Below are 25,392 nucleotides of genomic sequence, written 5' to 3'. Positions count from 1 at the left end.
TTCTGTCAAGGGAATTGGATTGCTTTAAATATTGATGCTATGTTCTTTAGTCACCAGCCATTAAGGCAGAGGTGGTATTTAGTTCCTAGTTCACAGATAAAGTAGCAAAGTGATCCTACAGGGGAAATTTGGCAATGGGCTAGTGGATTTTGGTACTCTTTGGCCTCTGAACTAGTTGCTGGACTGCCAATGAAGTGTGGAGCAGGTCTGGAAGCTCAGCTCGCAGCACATCGAACAGAGCTTCCAAAAGTGGAATGGGAGAATGGCTTTCTTCCCTGACAGCTCTTACCTTGTGGCTGTGCTGAGGGTAGGCCCTGCTGAGCCCTACTGAGCTGCGTCCCTGTTTCAGTCATGCTGGTCCTGATGACCATGTGTTCCTAGCCCATGGAAGCTAGGTTCCTGCCTGCTGTCCTTCTTCCCTTTACAAGCAGGAGCTTGTTCTGATTCTTGCTGGTAGCCAGAACAGTCCTTTGCACTCAGATACAATGTTCTCCAAACCATGTTAGCAGAAGGTCTCTTCTTTAATTTAAAAATAAAAACCACCGAAACCAAACCCAAAAAACCCAAGGCAAGACAGGAGGTAAGACTATGCCTCCCTCCTGCTTCCTTTGACTTGACTTTATAAGTTTTCTTTCCCACTTGGTATTTCTGGAGTTATAGAAATCAGATCTTGTGGGACTTGGATGGAAAGTAGTGCCCAGGTACTTGCAGTGTACCCTGCCTCCCTTCTGCCCTCTGAATGGAAAAGGAACTGCCCTGAGATAGAAGAATATTTGCTGAAACAGTAGTAGAGAGGTTCTTTCTCATTGTATCCTGCTTCATGTGGAGAAGCTCTTCCTTCTTCCTTCTCCCATTTGCCTCACCAGCAGTTGCATTAGGTAGCTTGGCTCCTGGGGCGTGTTGCTGTTGCTCTCCCTGCAGTCTTGGCCTACCACAGCTCTGGCAACCTGAAGCTTTCGCTTACCAGGCTGGTTTGGAGCTTCCTTGGCCTGCTGTGATCTGTCTGAGCACAAGAGCCTGGTGTGCAGTATTGTCACCTCTGTTTTGGAGGGAGAGGTACAGAACCAGTGTTAGGAAAGTGCTTGTACCAGACATAGTGGGAGGGAGCCTTCTTCTGTGTGACTGAAGTAGGCTGGCAGGCAAGGTGACTGTAGTGGAGAGGAAGTCCCTGGTTATTTTTCATGCTATTTATTTTCTGCTTTATGTTTCTATAACACTGTCAGAAGAATGGAGGCTGCTCCACAAATTCCTGTTGAGAAGGATTCCTCACTGTGTGGAAGAGAGACTGGGTGGATTGCTTGCTAGCCTTGCCCCTTTAGATATAAGAACATGATCAAACCACTGGCAGTGGGTTTCATGTGTGGCTGAAGATGACAAGGTAGAGATCATCAATCAGTCTGGGTTGCTGAACTGTGAGCAGCTGAGTGTGACCTAAGTTTCTGCTGGTGTAAAGGTTTGCTGGGAAAGCAGGTACCCTTGGAGGGATTAGCTCCAGGAAAAAGGTGTTTTCTCTCTTGCTTGTATATGCGGGTGCTTTAGCTAATGCCACATGCAGATGCTTCTTGTTGCAGGATAATGATGCTTTGTTCCCCCAGGTCTCAAGGAGGATGTTTAAAGGGAGAAGTGTATTGGCAGGATTCAGTTGCTGGGTCTGGTCTGTTCACCCAGTTCCTAAAACCACTATAATGAATTCACTCAGGAGCCATTGGAAGGGTTTAGTTGCTGCTGAGCTGGCAGCCTTAGAAGCAGTTAATTGCAATTATGCCTCCAGTGCTTTGGGCTCTTGGGAAATGACTAGAGGGCAGAGCCTTGCCATTTTCTCCTTCCCAAACATATTGCATAGTCTAGGTTTGAAAGAAGAAAACTTCTCTTGCAGGTCCCTGTTAGCCAACTAGTACTGCTCCCAGTCTGTGAAGGAGCTGTGTGGATTTTATTTAATGTGAATAAGAGGAGAATGATAGTGAAGAGTGGTTAATACTGGAGAGCCTACCACTGACTCTTAGCTTGCAGCAAACCCTTCTCCCACCTTTGGTTGCTGAGGCTGTAAAACAGAGGTGGTAATGACAAAATCCAGGTTCGCAAATGACAGACAGGTCTGTACCACAACTGAGCTTTTCTGTGTAGGTAGTCAGAATAGCAGTCCAGTGTATTTGCAGAGTGGCTCATGAGATGAAGTTTCAGATACCTTGCAGACACCAGCAGACTTTTTTTGATTGTTTCTGTCCTGTTTGCAGGCAAAAAGGAGATGCAGCCCCTGTCTGTAGGAGGTAGTGCTCTGCTTTAAAAGATGCAAGAGGAGACACGGTTCCAGCAGCAGTGCAGAGTGGCCTGCCTGGAAGTTTCATGCCCATTTTGTTCATCTGTGTTCAGGGGAAGGCTCTGGAGAAAATCTGTTGGAGTGTTCAGAGACTGCCTATGACTTTTTAGGAAACCTTAACCACAAGCTAGACTGTGTTTTTTCCCTGTGGTTTTAAGATGAATAGGCATTGCAATAATGCGATATGAGTACTACCAGTTAATGTGACTAGTGTGTGGTAGCTAATGTGTTTTAGTGGTCTCTGCCTTTATGGTATTCAGGCTATCCATAGAAGAAAAAAGTCTCCTGAGATAAGGGTTTAAAAAGTTTCTCTTTACGGGTAACGTGGGATGTTTAATATCCTCACTTGTATGAGGTACAGTGAGTCCATTTGCAAGACCTGGGAGCACAAGTTGTGAACCTTACCACCTGAGTCACTGGAGATACAAGGCTTGTGCTTCATGGAAGAACTGGGCTGTTACAGACTCGGGTTCAGCTGGCAGTTCTGCCACTGACTGACAGTATACAATGTGCAAGTGTATGTCTTTCCTCCTGAATCTTCTGTTCTTTTGGGAAAATATTGTGCTTATTAAATTGAGGATACTGGTTGTATAAGTCCATTGTAGTGATATGAAATTTGGGGCTGATGTCAAGACCTCTGTAGGTCGGGGAGGATGTCTAACTTAAGATCAGCTTGTTTCTTGTCCCCTCCTGAGCCAGCAACTAAGGATGATGTGTGAATGCTTCCTAGCATAGGCCTCACCTTGGGGTTTCATTCAATGGTGGATCTTTACATAGAGGGAAGACACTTTCTGTATTGTAAGGTTTGGGAAATGGTGCAAATTCCTTTTATGACATGCTTTCATACAATTTAATTTAAATGTGTCCCTAATGAGCTAAAACACTACAAGCCTAAAGTGAATTTTATATTGATTTGAGTGGCCTGGGGACTTTTTTACAGGGTTTAGCTCACTTAGTGTTGCATAAATAAGTTCAATTTAATTGGGAAAGGGCTGGTCTGTGTGTTATTCTGTCTTTAGTAGCAGGTCTTGCTGTGGCAAAGCAGCACAACTGAGTCACACTGAGGTGGAAACCAGGACAGAGCACACTGAATATGCTAACATTGATTCCCTTTCATGTGGTGTCCAGCATGTGTGGTCTGTGAAGCTGGATGTATGGGTGATTTAGAAAGCTGTTCTGAATAGCCAAAAGTTTATTAAGGTCTATTGTTTGCTGTTGAATAATGAATGTTACAAGTATGAGGAATTTTGTTTGGTCTTGGAGCAGCTCAGTGTGATAAAATCCAAATGCTTCCTTGCACCTTGCTTGCAGCAAGGAGGAAGCTCTTTCATGTTCTCTGTGAGAGAGTTCTTCCCTAGTTTGTTCTTCCAAGAAATCTCATGACATGCATGCTTCATACTTCTCAAAGCTGGGCCCAAAGTAAGTTGTGTCAAGAAGAAAACTCTATTTGTATTTGTGTTTAAGTTGGGGTCACTGTTGTAGAGTTAGTTAAGGATCCTGCAGGGAAAGTATGGGTATGGTTTGGATTTCAGACACGGGAGAGGGACTCTAAGGTTCACCTTAGTATTTATATACTTCATGGCTGTACATTAATCTTGACTTAAGCCACTCTTGGAAAGTTTTGTTAACCAGGGTGTCAGCCTTACCCTGGGGACTAACTTCTACTTGCCAGTGTAATTTGTCTACAGTGGATTGCTAATAAGAGTCTATTGTCACTTTGCCTTCTGTTGTTCATAAAGGATGTTTACCAACTGGTAACATTACTTATTGTGATGATACTGTATTTCTAATGGCAAGGAGGAAATTTTGCGTCTTTGCAGGTATTGTAATACAAGGGGCTTCAGGAAATAGTCAAATCAAGTTTCTTGTTCACAGAAGACAACCAAATATACTCAAATGTCTTCTGGCAGACGTTTTTCCAACCTATACTTAAAATACATCCTTTGAAGATTTCACAGCCTCCTGAATTAGTCTATTCCAGTGCCCCTTTGCTCTTCATGCTTAATTTCCTTTCTAGGTAATCTAAGAGGATTTTTCTTTATCCTTCTGCTGGAGGATATAGGAAGAGTTGATCACCACCCTTGTTCAAGTCCATGCTACAAAATCTCTTCAATGTAGTTTCCGCTACAACTGTTTACCTGTCTGCCAAATGAGGCTAGTAGATTGTGCTTTGTTCTGCATTGTATTGGCAGAGCTTTGCCTGTGCTAAGGCATCATCTAATTGCTAGATCTGGCATGATTCTGGGATAAGGGCACACTGCTCTTCATCCCAGAAAGGTGATAAGTAATTGAAGGGTAGAGAAGAACAATTTAACTGGCCAGTAGACAGATCTGCTGAAAGTCTGAGGCCTTGCTTATGCCTCCCTTTGACTGAGGGATCATGTGCCCTTGGAGGTGTAACATCTTAATTATTTAATGAAGATATCCTAAAGGAATCTTCAGCCATTTTACGCTAGCTGCTCTGTTTTCTAGCTCCAGTTCTGTAGCAGTGTCATTAACAAAGAGGAGGTGGGGGGAGATGTGGGATGGAGCTTTAAAGGCATTGTCGTGGGCAGAGATACTTTTTGTAATCTCTAGAAAGGCACAGCATGTGGCAGGGAAAAGAGCACGCTGGCAGATGGGGTGAGTGCAGCTACAGTCATACCAAGGAGACAGTGTTGTGAAGCTTTCATGCTGTAGCAGACAAGTGGGTCACAATGTTGATTTGTCACCCTGGGTAGGAACTTATGTTGTGATCAAGAATGTGATGATATGGATTAAAGGCATTTCTGGGGAGGACATCAGTAGAAGACAGTAGAATTGATCTGTGCGCAGAGGGAATTTTGCCCTTGGAGACAGAGGGCTCAAGTCAGTCTCCTCTGTGTGAACTTCTTGCATGTACATCCTGGAAAGCAACAGTGGAGAAGAGAAAGGGTCTTGGAGGCTTGTTCTCTTGGCTGCAGCAGAAGTGTCCTGGAGAAGTCAGCTGGGCTGTAGTTTCCCTTGGTGGTCATTGTGCTTATGAAGTGTCCTACAGTCATCTGAGATACATGGCAGAAGTGACTTCTGGTGTTAATGGTGCTTTGGTTTGTGACTGTGTCTATTTAGCAGTCATAGTATTTCCTATCCATTCCTTGGTGGAGCTATCTTTTTGGTATTCCTGGTTAGCTTTCCAGCCTCAGGAAGAGTACACCTTGCATGTGCACTGAGGCTGAACTGCAGCATGCTGCTATATTGAGAGAGGCCAAACAAATGCAGTGAGAGCTTGAAAGGAGTGATGGCTTTTAGGCCTGCCTCAGAAGAATTTCCCGAACTGCAATAATGTGAGCAGAAAGCTGGTTTGACTTGTGCTCTTCTGCTTTGTGTTGGTGGGGAAGGAGAGCTGCAGCATGTCTGTCAGCTCCCTCCTGAGCATGGAACATGCTGGGCTTGCTCTTTGCTTAGCATGGTTGTGGGGGCAGCTATGCCCCATGAGCAGGGGCTGTGGACCTTTGAAGTTCAAAATCCTCCAGCCATGGTCTGTCAGTTAATTGCCACCAGGCTCTTCTGTGGGATCTTTATCACATAAACCTGCCTTTCCTTAGACTTAACCAAAACCCAGGAAACTGAAGGTGTGGGAGGCGCTGTTATGATAGGACCCCAACCGGAGGTAGAAGTATTGAATCCACTTGAACTGACCTTCAGGCTTTTGCTGGGTGGGCATGGTGGTAAAATCATTCACTCAAGGCTGTTAGGCAGCACGTAATTTGTAGCAAGATGAGCTACTGGTTATGTTGTAACAGTTTTTCTATCGATCAGTTTCATGTGGGCTAGGTCATGGGTTCCCCACCCCAGAGGGCTGAATTAAGATCTCCTCTGATGTTCCTGTTTGACCCCTTCCAGGCTTAGTGCAGTTTGCCCACTGCTGTTGGCTGAGGTTGCAAGAGCTCTGGGTAGAGGCGGTTCAGACCCAAATCTCCTGTGTGGGGGATGGAGACTTGACCGAAGGTGTGGGAGCCTAATCGTGGCTCTGCTGCAAGTCTGTTTTGTGGTTCCCAGAGTCAGCTGGGAGCTTACTGTTTTGTCTCTGTAAAGTCAGAAACAAAATTTCTTCATGTCCTTGTAAAGGCAGCGTAGGCTGGAAGGGCGCTATTTGCCTGCATACTGCTTTATGCAGGTGAAAGGAACAATAAAATCAGTGCTGGTATTGATTAGTGTTATATCCCTTCTCAGACCCTTCTAAGAAGGGATTTCAGACTAAGCTTTGAGGAGCAGGGAGTGAGATTGCTTTCCATGGGTATTTTTCCCGGGACCTTGTGTTTCTTGTTGGGGACAAGTGATAAAAGGGAGGTGTTGATGCTGCCATATCCTGACTTGTAGTCCTAATTATCTCATGATCAAGAAGAATTATATAGGAAAATAATGCAACTGAATTAATCTGTCTTGCAAAATAAATAATCCTAGATAGTGGAAACTTTAATGAGTCGCTTAAACCATCAAAGCATATGTAAGGTCAACACATAATTGGGCAACTCTTTTAAAGAGCATATGATCCACCTAGTAGATTGAAGTATTTTAGTAGCTAAAAATCTGTTTCTGGAATTGTGTTTCCCTTACCTAATACAATTTAGGTGATCTTTAAGGTCTGAATTAAGTCGCCAAGAGGTAAAAAATGTGCAGTGACTGCTGATTCCCCTGTTCTCTTTCTGGGGAGAATGTGAGTGCAGACAGCTGGCTTCAGATTCTGGGTTTGTGCTAGTCTGATGGGTCAGAATCTGGCCCATAGCAGCAAACCTGAATTCCTTACTTTTGGTTCATTAAAAAGTTAAGATACATCAAAAAACAGTGCAGGGTCTGCACATGTCTTGCAGTTCTTTTCTTTAAAGAACGAGTCAATGAAGAATCAGTGCTTTGCTTCCATGTTGCTTTGTGTTTGTGGCATCTTCTTTGATGTCTGAATTTGAAGACAAGGAACAGAATGTATATGTGTACTCAAAAAGTTTCAAGTCCTTTGAAGGAGGGAGGATAAATATCTTTAAATGGTGATGTGAGCATACAAGTAGCTCTGCATGGATTTGCCCCCCCCGCATGTATAGATCTTAGGCTGAACTTAGTTTGTAAGTGTACTGCATGTTGGCACAGTCCCAACACTGCAGGCAGATGTATATGAAGTAGCCAAATAATAGTTCTTTCCAGCCTACAGGCAGTACTGCTAGACCTCAGCGTGACAAGTTTATGATGGTAATAATGCTCTGTAGTCTCAGATGAGGATATGAAAACTGTTAAAAAAATGCTAGTTTATATTTCCTGTCTTGCTAGGGTGCAGAAAAGTACTATTAACCTACAGGAGGAAAGAGATGAAGAATAAGAAGAGACTTAACTGTAGCTGGATCCCCTTCCTAATCAATTGGTGGTGGTCATTTTGTGGAAGATTTAGCAGCTGATCTGCTTGACTCTTCTTACAACGTCTGCACTGAAGAAAAAGCAGCCACTTGATCTCTAAGCTGCAGCACAAGCAGTGTTATCAGGAAAGCATGTTATGTTTCTTGGTGTTATCCTTGAGCGCTGCCATATCTTAACTGCTCTTTCTCTAAATGATGTTTTCTAGTCTGACATAGTTACTATCTGTGAAACTCGATCTCCATTTCTTCTGAAGTAGTCTCTGTGCTGTAGACTCCAAGAGACTTGCCAGCAGCAATCCCTCCTTCCTGAACAAAGTTGCCATTGACACAGGCTGATAGAGAGGAATAGTAATTGGAGCCTATCGCTGTGTGTGACTTTGAACTTTTTAGTTTATCAGATGATGTCAAGTTAAACAAAATGTCCTAGATAAATAAACCAAAAGCCCAATGCCATTTCTTAGCTGAAAAGAATGTACCAGTTTCTGCAATGGCTGGCAATATTTGAACTTGACATGTGTGTGCTGATCTTGCTGCCTGATCTGTGTCACAGATCCTTTATACCTGTGTGAAACCCTGTTGAAGTCCAAGATTGTCATGGATCAGGTCATGTAGCTGGAGTCCTTGGGGGCTACAAATTGTTGCCTGGCTTATACTATTGTACCTAGCGAAGGATTTAAAAAATAAATCAGTTTTGCTGTTTCACAATCTGCCAGCAAGGTCTTACTGGTGGTGACACAGAAGCTCATTAAATCAGTGCATGAATTGACAGGGCTGCTTCTAATTAGAATATATAAAACTGTTTCAAGTATTAATGAACATCTGAAGTCAGTGACAGCTAAAGGCCTATGTGTTAAGAATCAAGTAAAAAAGGATGCTTTGTACAAATGTGACTAATTTGTTCTAATTTTAAGCAATGGGGTGGTGATGGTGCTAGAACTAGTTGGGGTTTGGTGATCCTTTCTAACCTGATTTTATTGGTGAGCCCTATTCTTATGGTAAAGGTTAAAGAGCTATTGTGTCACTTAACTCCGTATGGAATATGCAGTAGGGCTGGATGGGATGGGAGGAAACAATCTGGCATCCTTTTCATTTTAGGTTAACAGTGGCACACTATCATGTCCAGCATTACGTCTGTCTTTTTTCGGAATTCACAAGACATCAGGTTTTGGTTCTGGAAGTTCTCAGAATGATCATGCTTTTCCCTTCTGTGTAAAAGATGTTGCTTTACTTTAAGACAAAAACTAATACTAATGGAGCACTTAAGTTTGGAATAGGTGCCCCGAGGTCAAGAAACCACTTTTGAAGTTACAGGAGCAGGAAGGCTTGCAAAACTTCCAACCTGTATGAATAAAAAGAGATGAGATGGTGTACAATGAAGGGGTTTCAAACATACATGTGAAGGGCATGTTTTTAGAGGTACCTGTGCCTCTGGGTGCTGCATATTTCAGTTTAAGCTGGCACCTAATTTGTGCTTTAGAAAATTCCACCAAGCCTCCCTTACAATCTCTTGGACATAAGAATAAATAAATAAAATCCACCTTTGAACCTGCCTGTGATGACAAGGGATAACTGAGTCTCTTGAGTCTCTTCCTTGGCAAGTAGATATCTTGCCAAGAATTACAAAAATTAGAAATATTTGTTTCTTTAACAAAACCTGTTGGTTTCAACTAGAAGGGACAATTTGGAAAAATTTGAAAAATCGTTGTTCCCTTTCTCCTCTGAGGTGAAATGTAACTTGAATTCAGCCGGTTGCATTTATTCTTCTTCAAAGTTGCTTTTCACTGTTGCTTCAAGTTTGTGCAATGTTGGAGTGAAAAAACTCCCCTTGAAGAACACAACACAGCCTCTTTTACTAAGCTGTATTCAGATTCTTAAGTTTTTGCATTTTTGTAAAAGTGTGCTGTGCTATTAACTGCTTGCATAAATATACGGTAAATACTGTTCAGAAAGTTAGGAGGCTGTTCTTGTTAACGAGAGTCCAGTGAGAACAGACCTCTTTGAGAAAATAACAGAATTGTAAAAGAAGGCATCTGATCTTATAAAATCACAATCAAAAGGGTTATTTAAACACTTGATTTGGTTTACCCTTTGTTGTGTTGAAAATAATGATGGGAGTTATGAAGGAGAGAAAAATGTAGTAAAAACATTGCAAAAGGTGAGTAGAGCCTGTCCAGGAGGTACCTGCTTCATCTGGCTGTGCTTTCCCAGGGTGTCAGCTGTTTGTGTACCCTGCGCTGAACTGAGTGGCTTCTTGTATTACACTTATAGCTTCTATTTCTCTGGTGTGTTTCAGTTTCTTAAGAGCTCCATTTAAGATAATTAATCCAAGAGCTAATGATTTAGTTGAACATTTAATTAATTCTTTTCTTGTATTAATCCACAAGAATTTGTGGAAGCTTCTAATGTGAGGAATGCTTGTTTGTGTAGCTGCAGTGCTAGAGCATTGATAGGAACTATTTGCCTGACTTATTTAAATGTGTTTCTAGAGCTGGATATAGAAGCCAAAATGTACATGGTTTATCCCTATAATTTTCCAATTGGCTTTCCACTTGTGCTATCAGCTGCTCAGTTGGCTTGTTCTTTTCCCTTAAGAAAATGCTGGCTCCTTCAAGCAATACAGGATGAAGAATTCCTTTCTCTTCCCTTGAGGTGTTTGTGTTGTTTTTGGTTTTGTTGTGGTTCCCCCCCCCCCCCCCCCCGCCAAGTGTCTCACCAGTTTAACAGCTCTGGAGACTGCAGTGCTTCAGCCGTAGGAACAGACATGGCATGGGTGCTGATTGAGCCAAGTCTTAAAAGTGTCAGCCCATCGTTCCATCTCCAGTTGGATCTTGAAACAGCTATTGCCAGGCTGCTTGCTTAGGTTTGCCTGTGGCTGGGCTTCCACGGGTGCCAATTGTATGAGTGTTTTGTAGCAGTGCGTTTCCAGCAGGACTACAATAGCTAGTAGGAGTCTTTCCAGACAGATTTTGTTGAACAGCTGTCCCATGGTGATGACTGTCACCTGTTTCAGACCTGGAATATCAGGTGAGTAGGATGATGTGGGGTGTTACATGTATGGAATTGGATTTTCCAGGTGGCTTGTTAGAAAAGCCACAAGTACACAGCTGAACTGCATCACTGAGTGCATAGTGCTTGGTGCACATGTTCTGCTCTGGAGCAGTTCTGTAGACATCTGCAGCCTCTAAGTGCCAAGGCAAGAAATCTGCCCTTGCCTGCATGTGGGTGTCTCAGACCCTAGATACTTGTGGATAGGTAGCTTGCCCAAAATTACAAAACCTTTTTGGGTTTTTGACTGCATGCCATGAACCAACGTGGCCCAAGGGTGTGCCCTAATTTAGATGCATTGTGTTTCACTATGCTGTCATATAATTGAGTATCTGTTGGAAACAACTAAAAAGGCATCTGTTTTCAGTCTGGGGGAGGAAAACAGATGTTTTATTCTCTTCTGAAAGCTCAGTAGAGCAATGCTTCAGCTGTTCTTCCAGGTCTTGATGACAGCCAAAAAGGCAAAGGGACAGACGCATAGGTCAAAAGGAGCTGAGGAGAGGAACATACTTAAGAGAAGAATGCTTATTTCTTGTGTGTCAAGTGGCATGTGGGGTTTAGTTCTGGAGTGCATGGAAAGCATTGCCTTCAAAATTAGCATTAGCTTTTAAGTGGGTGGGGACAGAATCTTTTTTCATTATGATTGCTGTTTCCTAGACCAGATAGATCAAATTCTTGGAAGATATCTACTTGCCAGAAGTTAAAAGATATTTAAAAGTATGCCTGAATTGATCAAGAACTGTGCTAAGAGCTGGGTCTGATAGAGCCATAGTTGCAAGAGTATTGCATGGGTGACAGCCTGGTTGGAGCTGCTGATCCAGAAGCTGTGTAAAGAGGTCTGCAGGGTGCTAGGCCTGGGCCAGTTGTATCACTTTTCAGCTGAATGTCCCTGACCCCTTGCAGGATGACACAATGGCTCAACCAGAGAGTGCATGGTGACAGCTGCCCAGCTTGCAGATGGACACTGGTGCATATCTGCTGATGTGAGGTCTGGTTCTACCTGCATAGGCACAGTCAGGTGAGCAGGTCAGGGCTGGGACTGTCCCCTTTTGTGTTCCTGTGGCACTTGGTTTTTTGGGGTCCTGGTTTCAGCTGGAGTCACTGGTATAGCACTGATAGCAAACCTCTGGAAGCTTTCTCTTTGTTTGACTTGCATTGAAAAATGGCATTTAACTGTACCTTGCGGGGACTAAGAGATACGATAAAAGAAGAAACTGATTTAGTCAACAGCTTAAACCAGTAGCTCTCAGTCTTCACTGATTTCACTGATCTATCTTGACAGTACTGAATAGTAAGCTGTGGGAAGCATCACATTTGCTGTATGAGCTGTGCTAGATCTTGGGGTTGCTGTAGGTGCTGGGTTAGATCTAGCTCAGGTGTACCTCTTACTGGTGTAGGAGAGATTGAGAAGTATTTTAACCCATGCCTCAAAGGGTCATCCTCTGGGCTTTCCTGGATGGGTCAGAAGGGTGTTTGAAATGCACTGTCTCCTCTCCATGGCTCACCTGCTAAGGAAGACCTTGTGACGTACTGCTACTGCTGAAGACTTCCCTTGAGGGCAATGCTTGCCAATACCACATGGGTCGCTGCAGCTTCACCAGCCCTAAGGGAATGGGAGCAGAAGGTGTAGGTTCAGCAGAGAAGGGCAATGTGTTGAGAGATCCTCTATACTTGAAAATTATGCTGCTTAGTCCCAGAGACTGGTTTCTTTGAGCTTCTCAGCATATTAGGCTCTTTGCTTCACGTATCAGGGTCCTGCTTGGTCCTGAAATCTCTTGAAACCTTGAATTTTTGTTTTGTCACACAAAGTTTTGAAATCATCTTCTCTTGTGATGCTGGGCACTGGAAGAGCTGTTCTTGAGTTACGAACAGCACTTGTTGGGCCTGTCATATGTAAAACTTGCCTGAAGATCTGCAGGACATGCTGCGAGAGCATGTTTGTGTTGTGGTGCTTGGTGTTTTGGTTTGGTGTTTTGTGGTTTTGGGTTTTTTCTTGTATGTTTTGGTTTGGGTTTTTTTTTTTTTTTTTTTTTTTTTTTTAGGAAAGCTTTACTTGGATTCTCTCTCTCTTTTTCCTGAATTGCTGTGTTTGCTGCTGGGACAGCTGGCTCTGTCCTAGCCTCATGCTATGGATTGTGTCTGTCTGGATTGAGAGGTGATTTTCTTTGGCTGCAAATTTATATTGTCTTATGATTGCAGGTGAGAAGAACACAAGGAGCCTCTTTCTTTCATTTTCTGTGTTTGCATAGCCTGACTTTCACTTTTTCTTCCAACTGCACTCTCCAGCATAGTACTTAGTGCTGTTCTTTCTAAATAGTCGAACCTTTTGGGCTCTTTAGGAGCTATAAAATCAATTGCTTATTTACTTGGCTGTTAGAGCATTACAGTGCTAGCAGCACTTTCCAACAGTTCTTACTGATGGAAAGTGAAGAAAGGACTCTTCAGACAGAAACTGAGGGGAAATTCCATGTAGGGATTTTGTAATTACTGAAGTTGGAATTTAGACAGGATGTAGAAGACATTACCCTTGTGTTAAGAGGTTGTTAAAGGCTTTCAATGTGGTTAGTTGGTCAGAACTTCAGCTCTTACAGTCTCCTCTGGGTGAAAAAGATTTCAGTGGGCTAAAGAAGCAGCTTTGCAGGAATAGGATTCCTGCTGAAGTGATGCCTTCCTCCATGGAGGAAGTATTCCCTCCTGCCACTGTGGCCCCTTTCTTTACCTAGTTAGTATCCATCTCTTCACTTGGGCCATTGTCTTTCTTCCTGCAGCTAACAAAGGCATCTTGAACATTTCTTCTCCTCTTCTCAATGGAGTTCTTCATTGTTGTACTATTAGGCTGTTGTGGATTATGTCTGGAGACTCTTCTCAAGTGTGTAGGAGCGTATGGTAGATGCTGAAGAGGCAGTCTGAGTGCACAGGGCTGGGGGCTGCTGTGGAAGCTTCAGGTCTTGGGGTGTTTCCTAAGTTTTGCAAAGGTTGTGGCTACTGAAAATGCTATTGCACTCTTAATTTCTTGTGTTCTTTTCTTCCCAAACAAGGCAAGAAAGAAGCTTCATTAGCTGTGAGCTAGCAAGAGATGTCAGCATCTGGTAACTACGCATTACCCTACTCAAGTCAGCTTCTGTCAACTCTTCACCACAGTGGCTGCTTGGCCTCCCTGAGAGATCCCCAACTTTTTTTCACGTTACCAGCAGCTGGTGGGTCTTGGCTGTGTTTGCACAGATTTGATGCCTTCCTCATGAGGCTGTCCATATGGCCTGTCATTACTGCTTTGCAGGATTACTGTTCCTCATAAAAACTTACATTGAATGGTGTAATCTGGAAATGCAGATGTTAAGCAGCGTGGGAACTAGTGGTCAAGAGGGGTAGCTGGATATTTGAGCATCCTCACAATTCTCACTACTCTTCTTGAGCCCTAAGGGAGCAGAGAGGGCTGTCAGTGATTATCTGCTAGGTTGTGTGTTTGCCTTGGTTTTTTCCAGATGCTATCTAAACCCTCAGAAGCACTTCTGTTTTAATTCTAAAAAGTGCTGAGCACTGTCTATTCCTGCAGGTGTTAGAGATGGAGTTGGGGTTAGTGCTTCTGTGCTAGGAGCTTTGAGGTGCTCCAGCTAATATGCTTCTACCTAAAGGCGGATTACCAGTGTGATCTCTCACTTTCTCTGTGCACTGTAGCAGATTTTTGCCTATAATGGAGTGAAAAAACACTTTTATTAGGTGAACCAGCCTGGCCTGTTAGTAAGGCACATCGCTATACTAGCAATACTAGTTGCCATAATAAAGGCTTTCAGTTTTCCCATGAAAAACAAAGCGGGGCATTGCAATGGCTTTTTTCCTTTCCCTGGCATATTCTTGTTGCTTTTCTCTAAGAGAGATCCTAGCACTGATTGTATGATGCTTCATTTTGCCTTGAGCTCCTGAGATGCAACTTGTCACTAAAGCTACAAGCTCATTCAAGGATGTGGTGGACCTGATCCCCAGCTGATGCACACAGGCCTGATCTCATCAGTGCTTACAGAGGTACCTCCATTTCTCCTTACTGGCTGAGGACCTGGCTGTAAGTGTAAGTGCTCAGCTGGGGGCAATGGAAATGTACGGAATAGTGGCAGTGTTTGTGACGAAGATATTTAATTGCTTTGTGGTGAAGAACCAAAGGCAATAGCAGTTGGTAGTGCAGGTGTTTTATGTGAAAACACTAAGCATTGAGTACTGCCATGCAGATATCCATACCTGTAAGGTGCTGCAAAAACAGGACTACCCTTCTGAAAAAAATGCTTGCTGCTGCTGGTTATCAGCAGTGTTTGGGGTAATTGAGACAGGAAAGTGTGGTTTAAATTGAGACTCTGCCTTCAACTGCAAGGTCTCCTGTGTATTACCGCAAATGCTGCTTTCCTGGAGACTGAGCATGGACTGTAGTTTGTGTGTCAGTAGTGATTTACCTGCTATGCTGTCTGGAGCTTTGACCTTGTTCAGGCTAGAAAAGCCACCTGTGCTCCAAAGCAGTGACTCTGCAACTTGTGATTCCCTCTGTGTCCTTTGGACAGAGCCCAATGGTTACATGCTGCTCCTTCTCATCATGGTTACGTGCAACCACTCAAGGACTAATGCAGAATCTTTGCAAAAGAGCGTGAATTTGTTACTCTTTGGAACTCACTCCTTCAATTCCACCGAGCAGAGGCATGGCAGGGAGCAGTGTGGCTGGGGACTGACTTGCTCCAGCTCTTTTACCTAGGACATCCTTGTCAGCTTTCCTGGGAGCAGATGTCCACATTTTAGAATGATCATGCCCTTTTAAGCATCCCCCCATTTTTCTTTGTGGAATTTCTGTTGTGATACCTTCTTGCTCTGTGGTGCATTTCCTTGAATTACTTTGAATTTCTCATGTGTTCTACCAAGTCTCTAGCTCTTACATCAGGAGACAACTGTTTAATTGTTGGCTTTTTTTGCTGGATCTAGAAAATAGTTCTTGGGTTTTTTTGCTTCTGCATAAGAAAGGTGCCCTTGTGTCCTAACAGTAGTTGTAAAAATACATCCCTATAGTGACCATTTTTTCTTAATACCTCCCAACATTTAAATGACCTTAGTCCTTCTGGGATTTATTTCACTCTAGAACTATGCATTATTTACCAAGTTGCTTGTCTGTTCCCAGGTCTGTAAATGAAGGAGAACTTCCAATAACCAGGTTCTTGCTCATTTTACAAGTGCTGGTGGTTTCATTGGGTGTTTTGGTTCAGTCATTTCCATCAGTCCAGCAGTGAGCCCTGGCAGGCCATCACTTGTCGTATAGGCTTTACTGTCCTTGATCACCATCCCACAGTGCTGTACCATTGTAGGTTGGATGAGTTGGCATCGAATAAACTGGTCTCCTGAATTCTGGGGTGAGGAGTGGTCTTTAATTCATAGATGTTGCTTCTTGATAGTCTTTTACAAACAGTAACTTAAAAGTGCTGAGATATGCTCTGAGCTCTGTTATGTGGAATAGCAGGGGAGTTAAGGAGATGGGCTGATCGCAGTTCTCCCTGCTCTTTAGTCCCAGAAGACCTGTGGAAAGTTTGTGTTGTTCCTTGTGTTGTACAAGTGAAGTGTTTTCCAGAGGCTCAGATATTTGGGACTGTAGTGTGGGGACTCTGTGATAGTACTGGCTGTCATCACAATGAGGAAAGGAGACTCAATTGACCTGCAGAGGTCGGTATGGTCATAGGAACACAGGGTGGCATTGGCATGGAGGCGCGGGGAAGATAAACTTGCAGGATGATGTTGAACAGAGTCTAAGACTGAGGGATAGGCCACAAGCAGAGGAGACTTGGGAACCTGTCTGGGTGGAGGTGTGCAGGGCAGTCAGTACCTCCTGGATTTTCCTTTGAGATAGTGTCACAGCAGAGAGTGTGAGCAGCTTGGGCTTCACAGCCTTTAGAGAGGGCTGTTTTCATGGGCCAATGTACAGCAGGGGATGGATTCACAGTGGGGAAGGAAGAGCAAGGCATCTCTGGGTGTACTGCCAGGAGAAGAGAAAAGGTTTTCAAGCATGTGGTAGGAGAGGGTGGGAAAAGGGATATGGAGATGAAAACTATTGTGTGGTTTCAATCCTGTCGGGTCTGTTAAGTGTGCTGCTAGTCTGATTTGCTGAACAGCTGCATGCTGTGCTGTAAGGAGCCCCTCAGTGCTGATATTCTCCAATGTATACAATTTGGCCTCCCTGCTAGGGAAGGACAGAGTGCCAGGGATGTTCCTGATGCACTGTGACTGTTCTCAGCCATAGGTACTGTCTGTATTTGATCTTGTATTGCATAGTGTAATTCCCTGTTCTGGGCAGAATAACTGATCAGCTGTATAGGAGGGTAGAATAACTCTCTGAAAGGTTTCTGTAGCTCTTTTTCCCATTCTTCTAAATCCAAAACAGATGTCTGGCCTCTCATCAGTGTCTTAAAACAGAAGAGAAGTCACTATAAGATTGCTCTGTTTGGAAATGTAAATTCCCACGTTAATTAGATTTTCTAAATCTCACAGATTTAGAAATCTGTCTGTAGTTGATGAGAAATAAAAGGGGCATTTTTGCTCTAGAAATCCACTCTAAGAGATTGCGGTCCATGTTCCAATGTCAAAACTTACATATCCAAAACAAGTAGCTGCTTTCTTGAGGCATTGCTGTATTGAATGGCAAATCAGTGGCCCAGTGTCCAAAATTGTGGATTTTGAGGGTGGTGTCTGCGACAGAATGGATGGTATCTCGTGGATCTGGAGAAAGAACCCAGGAATAACTATTCCAAGTCTTCCTCCTGTTCAGCTCTTTGACCAGAGCTTGTAATCATGCCAGTAAAACCAGTTGTGCTGCTGTTGCTGCCTTCTTGTTTGCTGGTGTTGGTTTTGCAAATCGTGTTGTACAGAGTAGCTCACGTGATCTGTGTCTGTGCTAGGGTCGTTGGGCTGGGGTGATGCACTCATGTTGCTGTGCAGATGTGATCCTGCCTTGGAGCAAGAAATGTTAACTGCTGGAATGGCAGAAGGAGATTGACCCCTCTGGGATGGATGGGAACCTGTCTGGGTTCTACTGTTATATATACTGTTATACTTCTGTACAGGTGGAATAGAGCAGTTGGCATTTCATAAGCTGACTTCATGTTTCCCTGTCTGCCAGGACTTTTATCATTGCTGTGCTGACCCAAAATATGTATCTGACTTCAAAACTAAATTTGCAAATGTCAGCTAACTTTAGCTCTTGCTTGGTCTTGGGTGCCCAGTTCAGTTATGGTGGATATTTCCTGCCTTGAGGAATTAGAACTGCTCCTTGTCTGACTGATTGACGCTAGTCATCAGGCAGATAGTGATGTGGGGCATTGGTGCTTGTCTCAGGCTTCTCAATGTGTAATCTGAAGTGTTCTCCTTTTTCACAAATATATTAAGTTTACTTAAGGTATGCAAGTGCTTCTCCATGTCCTTGTTTATGAATCCAAAAGATTATCTAAGCGAGTGTTCTAAAAAGCCTGGTTGGCTGGTTTTTTTTGTTTGTTTGTGGTTTTTTTTTTTTTTTGCATGTTGTGACTTAGAAGTCTGTTTTCTACCTCCCTTCCCTTCTCCAAGAAAAACCTCATGGACGGACTCCAAAGTGAAATAGCCAAGCCATGTCACCACAGTGTTGGAAATGAGGAAACTGAGCATGAAGCAAGCTGGTGACACAGCTGGGGTAGAAGCTGTCTCTCCAGCATTCTCATTTGGGTCCCAAGCTGCCAGGTGTGGAAGGTCCAGCAGGAAGCCAGCAGAGTAAAACCAGCCCATGGGGATGTGCTGCTCAGCCTATCGCTGATTCCCTGCAGGAGACATGGGATAAAGGTTTGTGCAGCAGCCACCACATCTCTGCTGCGTGTGGCATGGTGCAGAGAGTTGAGGAAAGGGCTCATTTCTTCTGCACTACAGTCCGGAGCTGCCATGTTAGTGCAGACTGTCAGGTTAGCCTGAGGCTGTGATTCACTCCAGTCACTTTGTGCTGGATCAGCTGGTGCTGGATCGTGCAGCTTGCTTTCTTGCCCTTTTATGGGAGTGCATTTAGGTGTGTCTTGTTTTAAGCTGTGTTGGATGCATTTATTTGTCTGCATTTATTTGTCTGCCATGCTTGGTGAGCATTTACTGCTAGAGCAGATGATGGTAGGCTGTCTGCTCTCTGATATGTGGAGCTGCCTGTAGGCCTTTCAACACCACCCAGGTATTAAAGGACAGATACTTTGAGTTCTTTGAAGTAAGTTTTTGATGACCTCTTAAAAAAAACAAAGCAAGCCCCCTATTTTTCTGTAGTAGGAAAGGCTGTGTTGCATCCCAGGAACTAACAGGAGCCTTCTTTACTGGGAATGATGGAGCCTTGAGACCTGGCAGTTGGAGAGAGGCAGGAGAAGGGCTTGCTGACAGCCCTTAGTGCCTACGGAAAGTACTTGTGAGACATTGCCAGATGCAAACTGAGCTGAATGCTGGATGGCACAAATTGCTTTACTGACTGTCTTGGGGAACCTCAGGAGTCCTAAGCAAAGCAGCAGAGCCACAGGCCTAGGGCTGTGTCACTGTGTGTTTCTGCAGTGGGTTTGGGAGATGTGAGGTCACTCTTTTGGAGGCCTGTATAAAGTAGGGGGCTGAAAGCAGCGGCTGCTGACCTGGTATTTTCTCAGTTGAGGGTTGGGGGCCTCTGTGCTACTAGAGATACTGGTGAGTTGAGTCCTGCCTTGCTTGGAGCATGAAGCAAGGCCTGTGGTGATGTAAAGGCCTGGAATATCTCTGTAGTTATCAGCACTGCAGTGTTATCTGGAATTTCGGATGGAGAGCTGCCCTTCCTGTGCCTTGGCGTGGAGCGGTGCCTGCTGGCTGGCTTCCCCGGGGAGGGGTGTGCTGCAAGATGACAGCAGTGGGGTGGCTGCTGACAGGGCCCATCGCTGCTCTGGCCCTGCGTGACAGTCTCCCCGCTCCTGAGGTTCCTCCTGGCCGTGGGGGTGCGTTAATTCAGGCAGAGCTTGAGTAACTGCTTCAGTGGTAAGCTGGGGTGGGCTCTTCAGTGCAGTCAGTCCAGTGCAGCAAGGGCTGGCATTCAGTTTCTTATGCATTCATTTGCCAATCGTGCCCTGGGTTTTCTATTATCTGTCTCCTGTTATAACGGATCTGTTGGATCTCTTAATCCATACATGATTTCAACTTTTGACCTCTGACCCTCAGCAGTTTGAGGCAGGTGGCACACCAGGATTGACACATGAATCCCGCATGGTAAGGAGTAACACCTGGTCACCCCCAGTGGCTGTTCCCTCAATAGCTGTCCAAGCCACTGCTGTAATCATTGTGCTAATTAGCTCTCCATTGCTACAAGCACAACAGCAAAAAGTCTTGAGAGACTTAGCTCATCCTCCTTGTCTGATCCTGGGGCCGAACTGCAGGGTAACCGGCTATGTTTGCACTGTGCATGTGTTTCCTTTTAATGTTTGAGTGATGAGTTCCCCTCGCTCTTTCTGGCTTGCGGGCAGTTTGAAGAAGAGATGGATCCCTTCCTCTCCTGGGATCAGATTTATCTGCGGGGCACACCTCTGTAATTGGAGGCAGCACACTTATTTCTCCATGCAAGATGCTGCTGTGATGGGACTGATCAGACAGCTGTGAATGATGATGGGCATTCAGAGTCCCAGTGGCTTTCCTTAAAGGCATCTCTCAGCTAACAAGGGCCTGAAGCCCATCCTCTTGTTGGGGCTCTGCTGCTGTACCCCAGCCAGGAGGAGCCGAGTGGGCTGGCAGAGGAGCGGGCAGTGATGGGGCTTAAGGCAGCTGGCTCTGGAGCTGTCTGAGCATTTGTCAATGGTAGATTAAATCCAGTGTGCAAGATGAATGTGAAAATGAAACACGGCTTATGAAACCATGGAGAAAATTCTCCTTTGGCATATGAATAGATTCTAGATCTTGTCGGCACGCTGCAAATGATGTTGAATTAAAATGACACTGTTGAAGGATCTGTTACTGTGATGGGAGAAAACTGCAGGAGCCGTTTGCAGACAGTAAAGTGGTATGTTGGGAGAAGCTAGGATCCAGGTGCTTGTATTTAGGAAGCTTCTTTTTAGGAGACTTGACGTGGAGTAGGCTGTTTCCTCTGCACACTGTTTGTAGCTCCCATGCTGCTGTAGAGCTGAATTTGGAGTGAAACCATAGGTCGAGCCGAGGGTGGAAAGCTTGGGTTATGGACCGACTGCTGGTGGGCAAAGCAGGCGCAGCAGCCGTGGTCGCTCCAGCAGGAGGGTTACAACAGGCAGGTTGAGCGTGTAACGTGAGGGTTTCCGTGTAGAGTAGCGTAACAGGCGCTGTGGTCGTGCTGCAAGTTAACGTATGTCAGCTAACGCGTACTTGATTCACGCAGTTACCTTCGTGAGGAACGTAGCGTTACTCCTGAGGGAGAAGAACGTAGTAATGGCGGGGGGGGTAGTGTCGGGCAGCCCGCTGTGGGGCGGGGCGGAGCCGCAACACCAGCCACCGCCCGGCCTGTCCGGAAACGCACCGGGCGAGGTTAGGAGCTGAGGTAGCCGGGGAAACGGCCGTTGCTTATAACGCGCCGGGCACACGCCGCGGTGCGAGGTTCCAAAAATTGCGCCGCGCGCGAGGCGGGCGCTGCTGTGTTGTTCCAGGCGTTAGCAGTGCTGCCCTCACCACGCGTTCATCGAGCAGCCGCGCAACCCCAAGATAAGGACGGTTGGCGGCAGCCGTGGCGCGCCGCCGCTAGGAGAAAGCTAACCGCGCCCAAGGTCCGGGCGAGGGGCGGCGCGCCGCCGGACCCGCTCCCCCGCCGGCCGGCTCGGGGACGCGCTCCGCTGGGGCGCGGCGCGGAGAGCGGCGTTTTTGTTTCGTCTCCGGCTCCGGTTTAAGCCTTTTTGTCGACTCTGGCGGCGCTACCCAGAGTGCTCTGCGCCAGCCGGGCGCTTATTTGCATAGGGGGCTGGGCGGCCGCGCCGGGCGGCAGCGGCGACGGAGCGCGCCCCCTGCCGGCCGGCCGGCCGCCCCGCCAGCAGCCGCGTCCGTGTACGTGCAGACGTATAGATGGGTCTGTATAGACGGTATGTGCCGTCCGCAGGGAGCGGGGCTGCGCTGTGACAGCCCTGGTGACGACACCGCCTCAGAAACCTGGCCGTCCGTAGCGCTTTCCGGGGGATACTAACCTCAGTGCCTCACTAAAAGCTTACGGAGAGCTGTCTTGTACCAGAGCTGTCATGAGCTATAGGGTCTTGCCAGGTATTTAGTACACGAGCTACGCAGTATGTTCAGTATATGATGTAATTTTGGGGGGCATTTACTAAATGGAGTTGATCAGAGTGGGTTTTCTGATCGGCAGCCTGTCCCTGAAGCTTCCCCTCAGGTTTCAGTTGCCATAGAAGTGTTGGGTTTAATTTCTGCAAGTGAATAATTAAGCAGCTGTTAGTGCACACAATTTTCTAATTATAAGTGTAATAACTACAATTAGTTAGAAATGTTAGTTACAGCAAATAGTGAAATTGTTATGCATATGGTATGCGTACGTTGCACGTATATATGTATGAGTTTAGCATTGAGCGGCAATTACGGTTGTTGGCTTTGTCAAGTTCTTGGCAGTGAATTTGGGCTTGTAAATGCCACAGGGAGCAATAATTTGGTTGTTTTTCTGTTTGTTAAGCACCCAGCTCGTCTGTCGGAAGCCACGCGAGGAAGAGTGGGGTGTATCTGTGGAAGCCAGTTACCTGAGCGGTGCTGACGGCGCGGGTGGGAAGGGCCCTTCTCCCAGGGGATCGTGTGCCGGGGGCAAAGGGCTGCACGCTAAAACGCTGTCTGTCCTGTGCTTGCAGGTGGTTCTCCTGGGGATTGACATCCTTTCCGCGCTAGTGTCCCGCTTGCAAGATCGCTTCAAGGCCCAGATTGGCACAGGTAAGGGGTCTGTGTGTGATTGGGGGGGGGGGGGGGGGATGTTGCCCTTGCTCTGTTGGGATCTGCTCTGGCTGCTGTATACAAAGCCGGCTTTCTCCTCAGGATAGCACTCGGGAGGCATTTAGTGGTTACAGGCCCTGATGAAGGCTGGGAGGGGCTGGTCCCTTCATCGGATGGGGGGAGACTAGGGGGGCTGTGCCACTGTGACAGCTTTCTTCTGAGGGATTTGGATATTCCTGTTTTCTTTCCTCAGTGCTGCCAAGTTTACTTGATAGGCTGGGAGACTCTAAGGACTCGGTGAGGGAGCAGGATCAGACCTTGCTGCTAAAAATCATGGAACAAGCTGCTAACCCTCAGGTATGCTTGACAGCCCTTTCCAGTGCGAGTGAGTGACTGGCTGCTTAAAAAGGAGAACTTTTTTCTGTCAGTCAGAGGATTTTCTCCTGTGGCTCTGTCTGAAATGGCTTCATCTCCCTACGCCTTGTTATGAGATATTCGCTTCACTTGAGAATGCTGTTGCATGTCAGGATACACGTGGGAGTGTGTCAGTGGATTTCCCAAGGATGGGATGGGTGGATGTCATAGTTCTTCTGGGTCTTTGGAAGGTACTCGCTTTCTGTAAGTGAAAGTTTTGTTTTAGCTAGCGGGGAGTTGCTGTGAAGTCAGCACAGAACAAAGAATTAGTCAGATCTAAAAGTGTCTTTCTACTTCTTGTCCTGTTCTGCTCGGACAGATGTAAAGCTTACATTTAAGCTCCAGAGATGTTACGGTGTATATCTGCTGGAAGAAAGAATCTGTTTCTTCCCCTGCCTCCTTTTTGTCCTGTCTCACTTTCTTTTCTGTCTTCCACAGTATGTGTGGGACAGGATGCTAGGAGGATTCAAACACAAGAATTTCCGGACAAGAGAAGGGATTTGCCTCTGCCTTATTGCAACACTCAATGCGTAAGTCAGAACCTCCTGCAAACCTGCGTTATGTACGCTAGCCTGCTCTGTGATTCATACCAGTGCTCTCTTGTTCTTTATTCCCAGATCTGGAGCTCAGAGTTTAACACTGAGTAAGATAGTGCCACATATATGTAACTTACTTGGAGATCCAAACAGCCAGGTAAGCTTTTGCTGTGAGTCATGTCTAAAAGTTGTGCTGTTTGCCTTGTTGGTAAGCAAGGCTCTGTATTCTGGCTGGTAAATTATTGCGCTGATAGTAATGAACTCTGAACAATGCTGTTCATGAAGAGCCCTTGGCCGGTTTTGAAGAGGTATGATTTGAAGTATGCCTAAACCAGCATGTCAGTTACTCCAAGAGTTTAGCATAACAAGATGAATCTGCAGGTGAGATGACCTGAGCAGGAAACCTTTGTGGGAAGGGAACTCCAGTGCCTTACAGCCTGAATGCAGGGTAGGCTGCAGGGATCCCTCTGGGCTCAGTGCAGCACCCTTCACCTTCAGAGAAGAACCAGTCTGGGCAGGGAGGGCAAATGGGACCAGTCAGGACAGCCTGGCCATGTGTACTGCCAGGAGTTGTACAGGGAGATTCTGAGTAAGGGATGGAGGGAAGGCAAGCTGTATAGGAACCTTAAAGCAGTGATGCAAGCCAAATGAAAATACATGCTGAAAAAAAATCTGTCACTTCTACATGCTTTTTTTTTGTCCTGTGCTGGACAGGACATAACCTGAAATGAGATGCAAGTATATGAGATTAGTGAGAAGAGTGGGGTGGGGAAGCAGGGTTCAAAGTTAAGTCATGTAGTATGTGTACTAGCAGTTTTTGAATATCCCTGCTGCCTTCCCAGCATGGGTGACACGTATGTGATCCAGATCTGGAGCAGGTGTTTAGCTGGAAGGAGGTGTGGGGCAGCCAGCTGGGAAATGGGTTTGCATTGGCTCGGGGGACTTGGCCATATTCCCATGGCTGTCAGGGCCTCCTGTTGCTGAAGAGGAGGACTGAGTGTGAAGCCGCCTTCCCTTGCTGGTTGTGCCAATGCAGGAGGATAAACCTGTTATCCCCAGAAGTTTCTAAGAAAGTTTAATGTTCAGGGTCCTTTGTAGTTCTGAGCTGTGACTGAGCAACCTGTTAACTCTTCAAGGAGATACTGGGTTTAGGGCTTGGACTTGATGCACAGACAGATACCTTGGTCCTGCCATTGGTGAGCTGCTGAATGAATCAGAAAGTTGGTGAGGCTGCTGAGACATGTTTTCCCTCTGCGCTGCCTCTTCCATGTGCCTGGCACAGCTCATTATGCCAGTGCGCCCCCCCCCCCCCCCCCCCCCCCCCGTAGCTGCCCGGGGGAAATGAGGTTGATCTTCTTGCCCTTCTCCCGGGTCTGGTTCCTCATCCCCAGAAAGCCCGTGCCCGAACTGATCGGACACAAATCGCTGTCGAAGTGGCTCCTGGTTGAACAGTGCCTGTCCTGGGGCAGGGGCTGGCCCTGGGCTCCCCTGGGGCTGCTTCTGTGCTGCTAGCGCCTTCTGAGCTCCGGGAGACCTGATGCTTGGTCAATGCTGCCCTCTCTTGGTGACAGATGATGGAGAAACACAGACCCAGGTCGAGTGCAGTGTTTTCCCTTTTGTTGTGGTTGTGGAAGCTGTTCTGTTACTGCTCTCTTCAGAAGGAGTGGTTTTGTTGGTTTCAACTAATGCAATTACATAGCCCAGTGAGCATCTGTTATGACAACAGTAGTTAAACTATGACTACTTTCTCGGATATAAAATTGAGCATTAAAGCTTTGTTATTGCTGCAGTGGACTAAATCAAGTATGATTAGTTGTGG

The 25,392-nt window shown here is 45.8% G+C and overlaps 1 protein-coding gene and 1 non-coding gene across 4 annotated transcripts in view; one reads left to right on the top strand and one right to left on the bottom strand.

Annotated features, from left to right (window-relative positions):
* Nucleotides 1-25,392, top strand: part of CLASP1 (cytoplasmic linker associated protein 1) — a 189,358-nt gene that overhangs the window by 28,650 nt on the left and 135,316 nt on the right. For all 3 annotated transcript variants that reach the window (XM_049804241.1, XM_049804231.1, XM_049804222.1), the window contains exons 3-6: nucleotides 22,545-22,623; nucleotides 22,877-22,980; nucleotides 23,476-23,567; nucleotides 23,655-23,730. In XM_049804241.1, coding sequence (XP_049660198.1) covers nucleotides 22,545-22,623; nucleotides 22,877-22,980; nucleotides 23,476-23,567; nucleotides 23,655-23,730 — 351 coding nt within the window. The remainder of the gene's footprint in view (nucleotides 1-22,544; nucleotides 22,624-22,876; nucleotides 22,981-23,475; nucleotides 23,568-23,654; nucleotides 23,731-25,392) is intronic.
* Nucleotides 21,306-21,422, bottom strand: LOC126045596 (U4atac minor spliceosomal RNA). The gene has a single exon (XR_007508117.1). It is a non-coding gene; the product is annotated as a U4atac minor spliceosomal RNA (small nuclear RNA).

This window comes from Accipiter gentilis, chromosome 1 (assembly GCF_929443795.1).
Source record: "Accipiter gentilis chromosome 1, bAccGen1.1, whole genome shotgun sequence".
NCBI lineage: Eukaryota > Metazoa > Chordata > Aves > Accipitriformes > Accipitridae > Astur > Astur gentilis.
The sequence above is the reverse complement of the archived record's forward strand: the minus strand, read 5'-3'. Positions and strand labels throughout refer to the sequence as shown.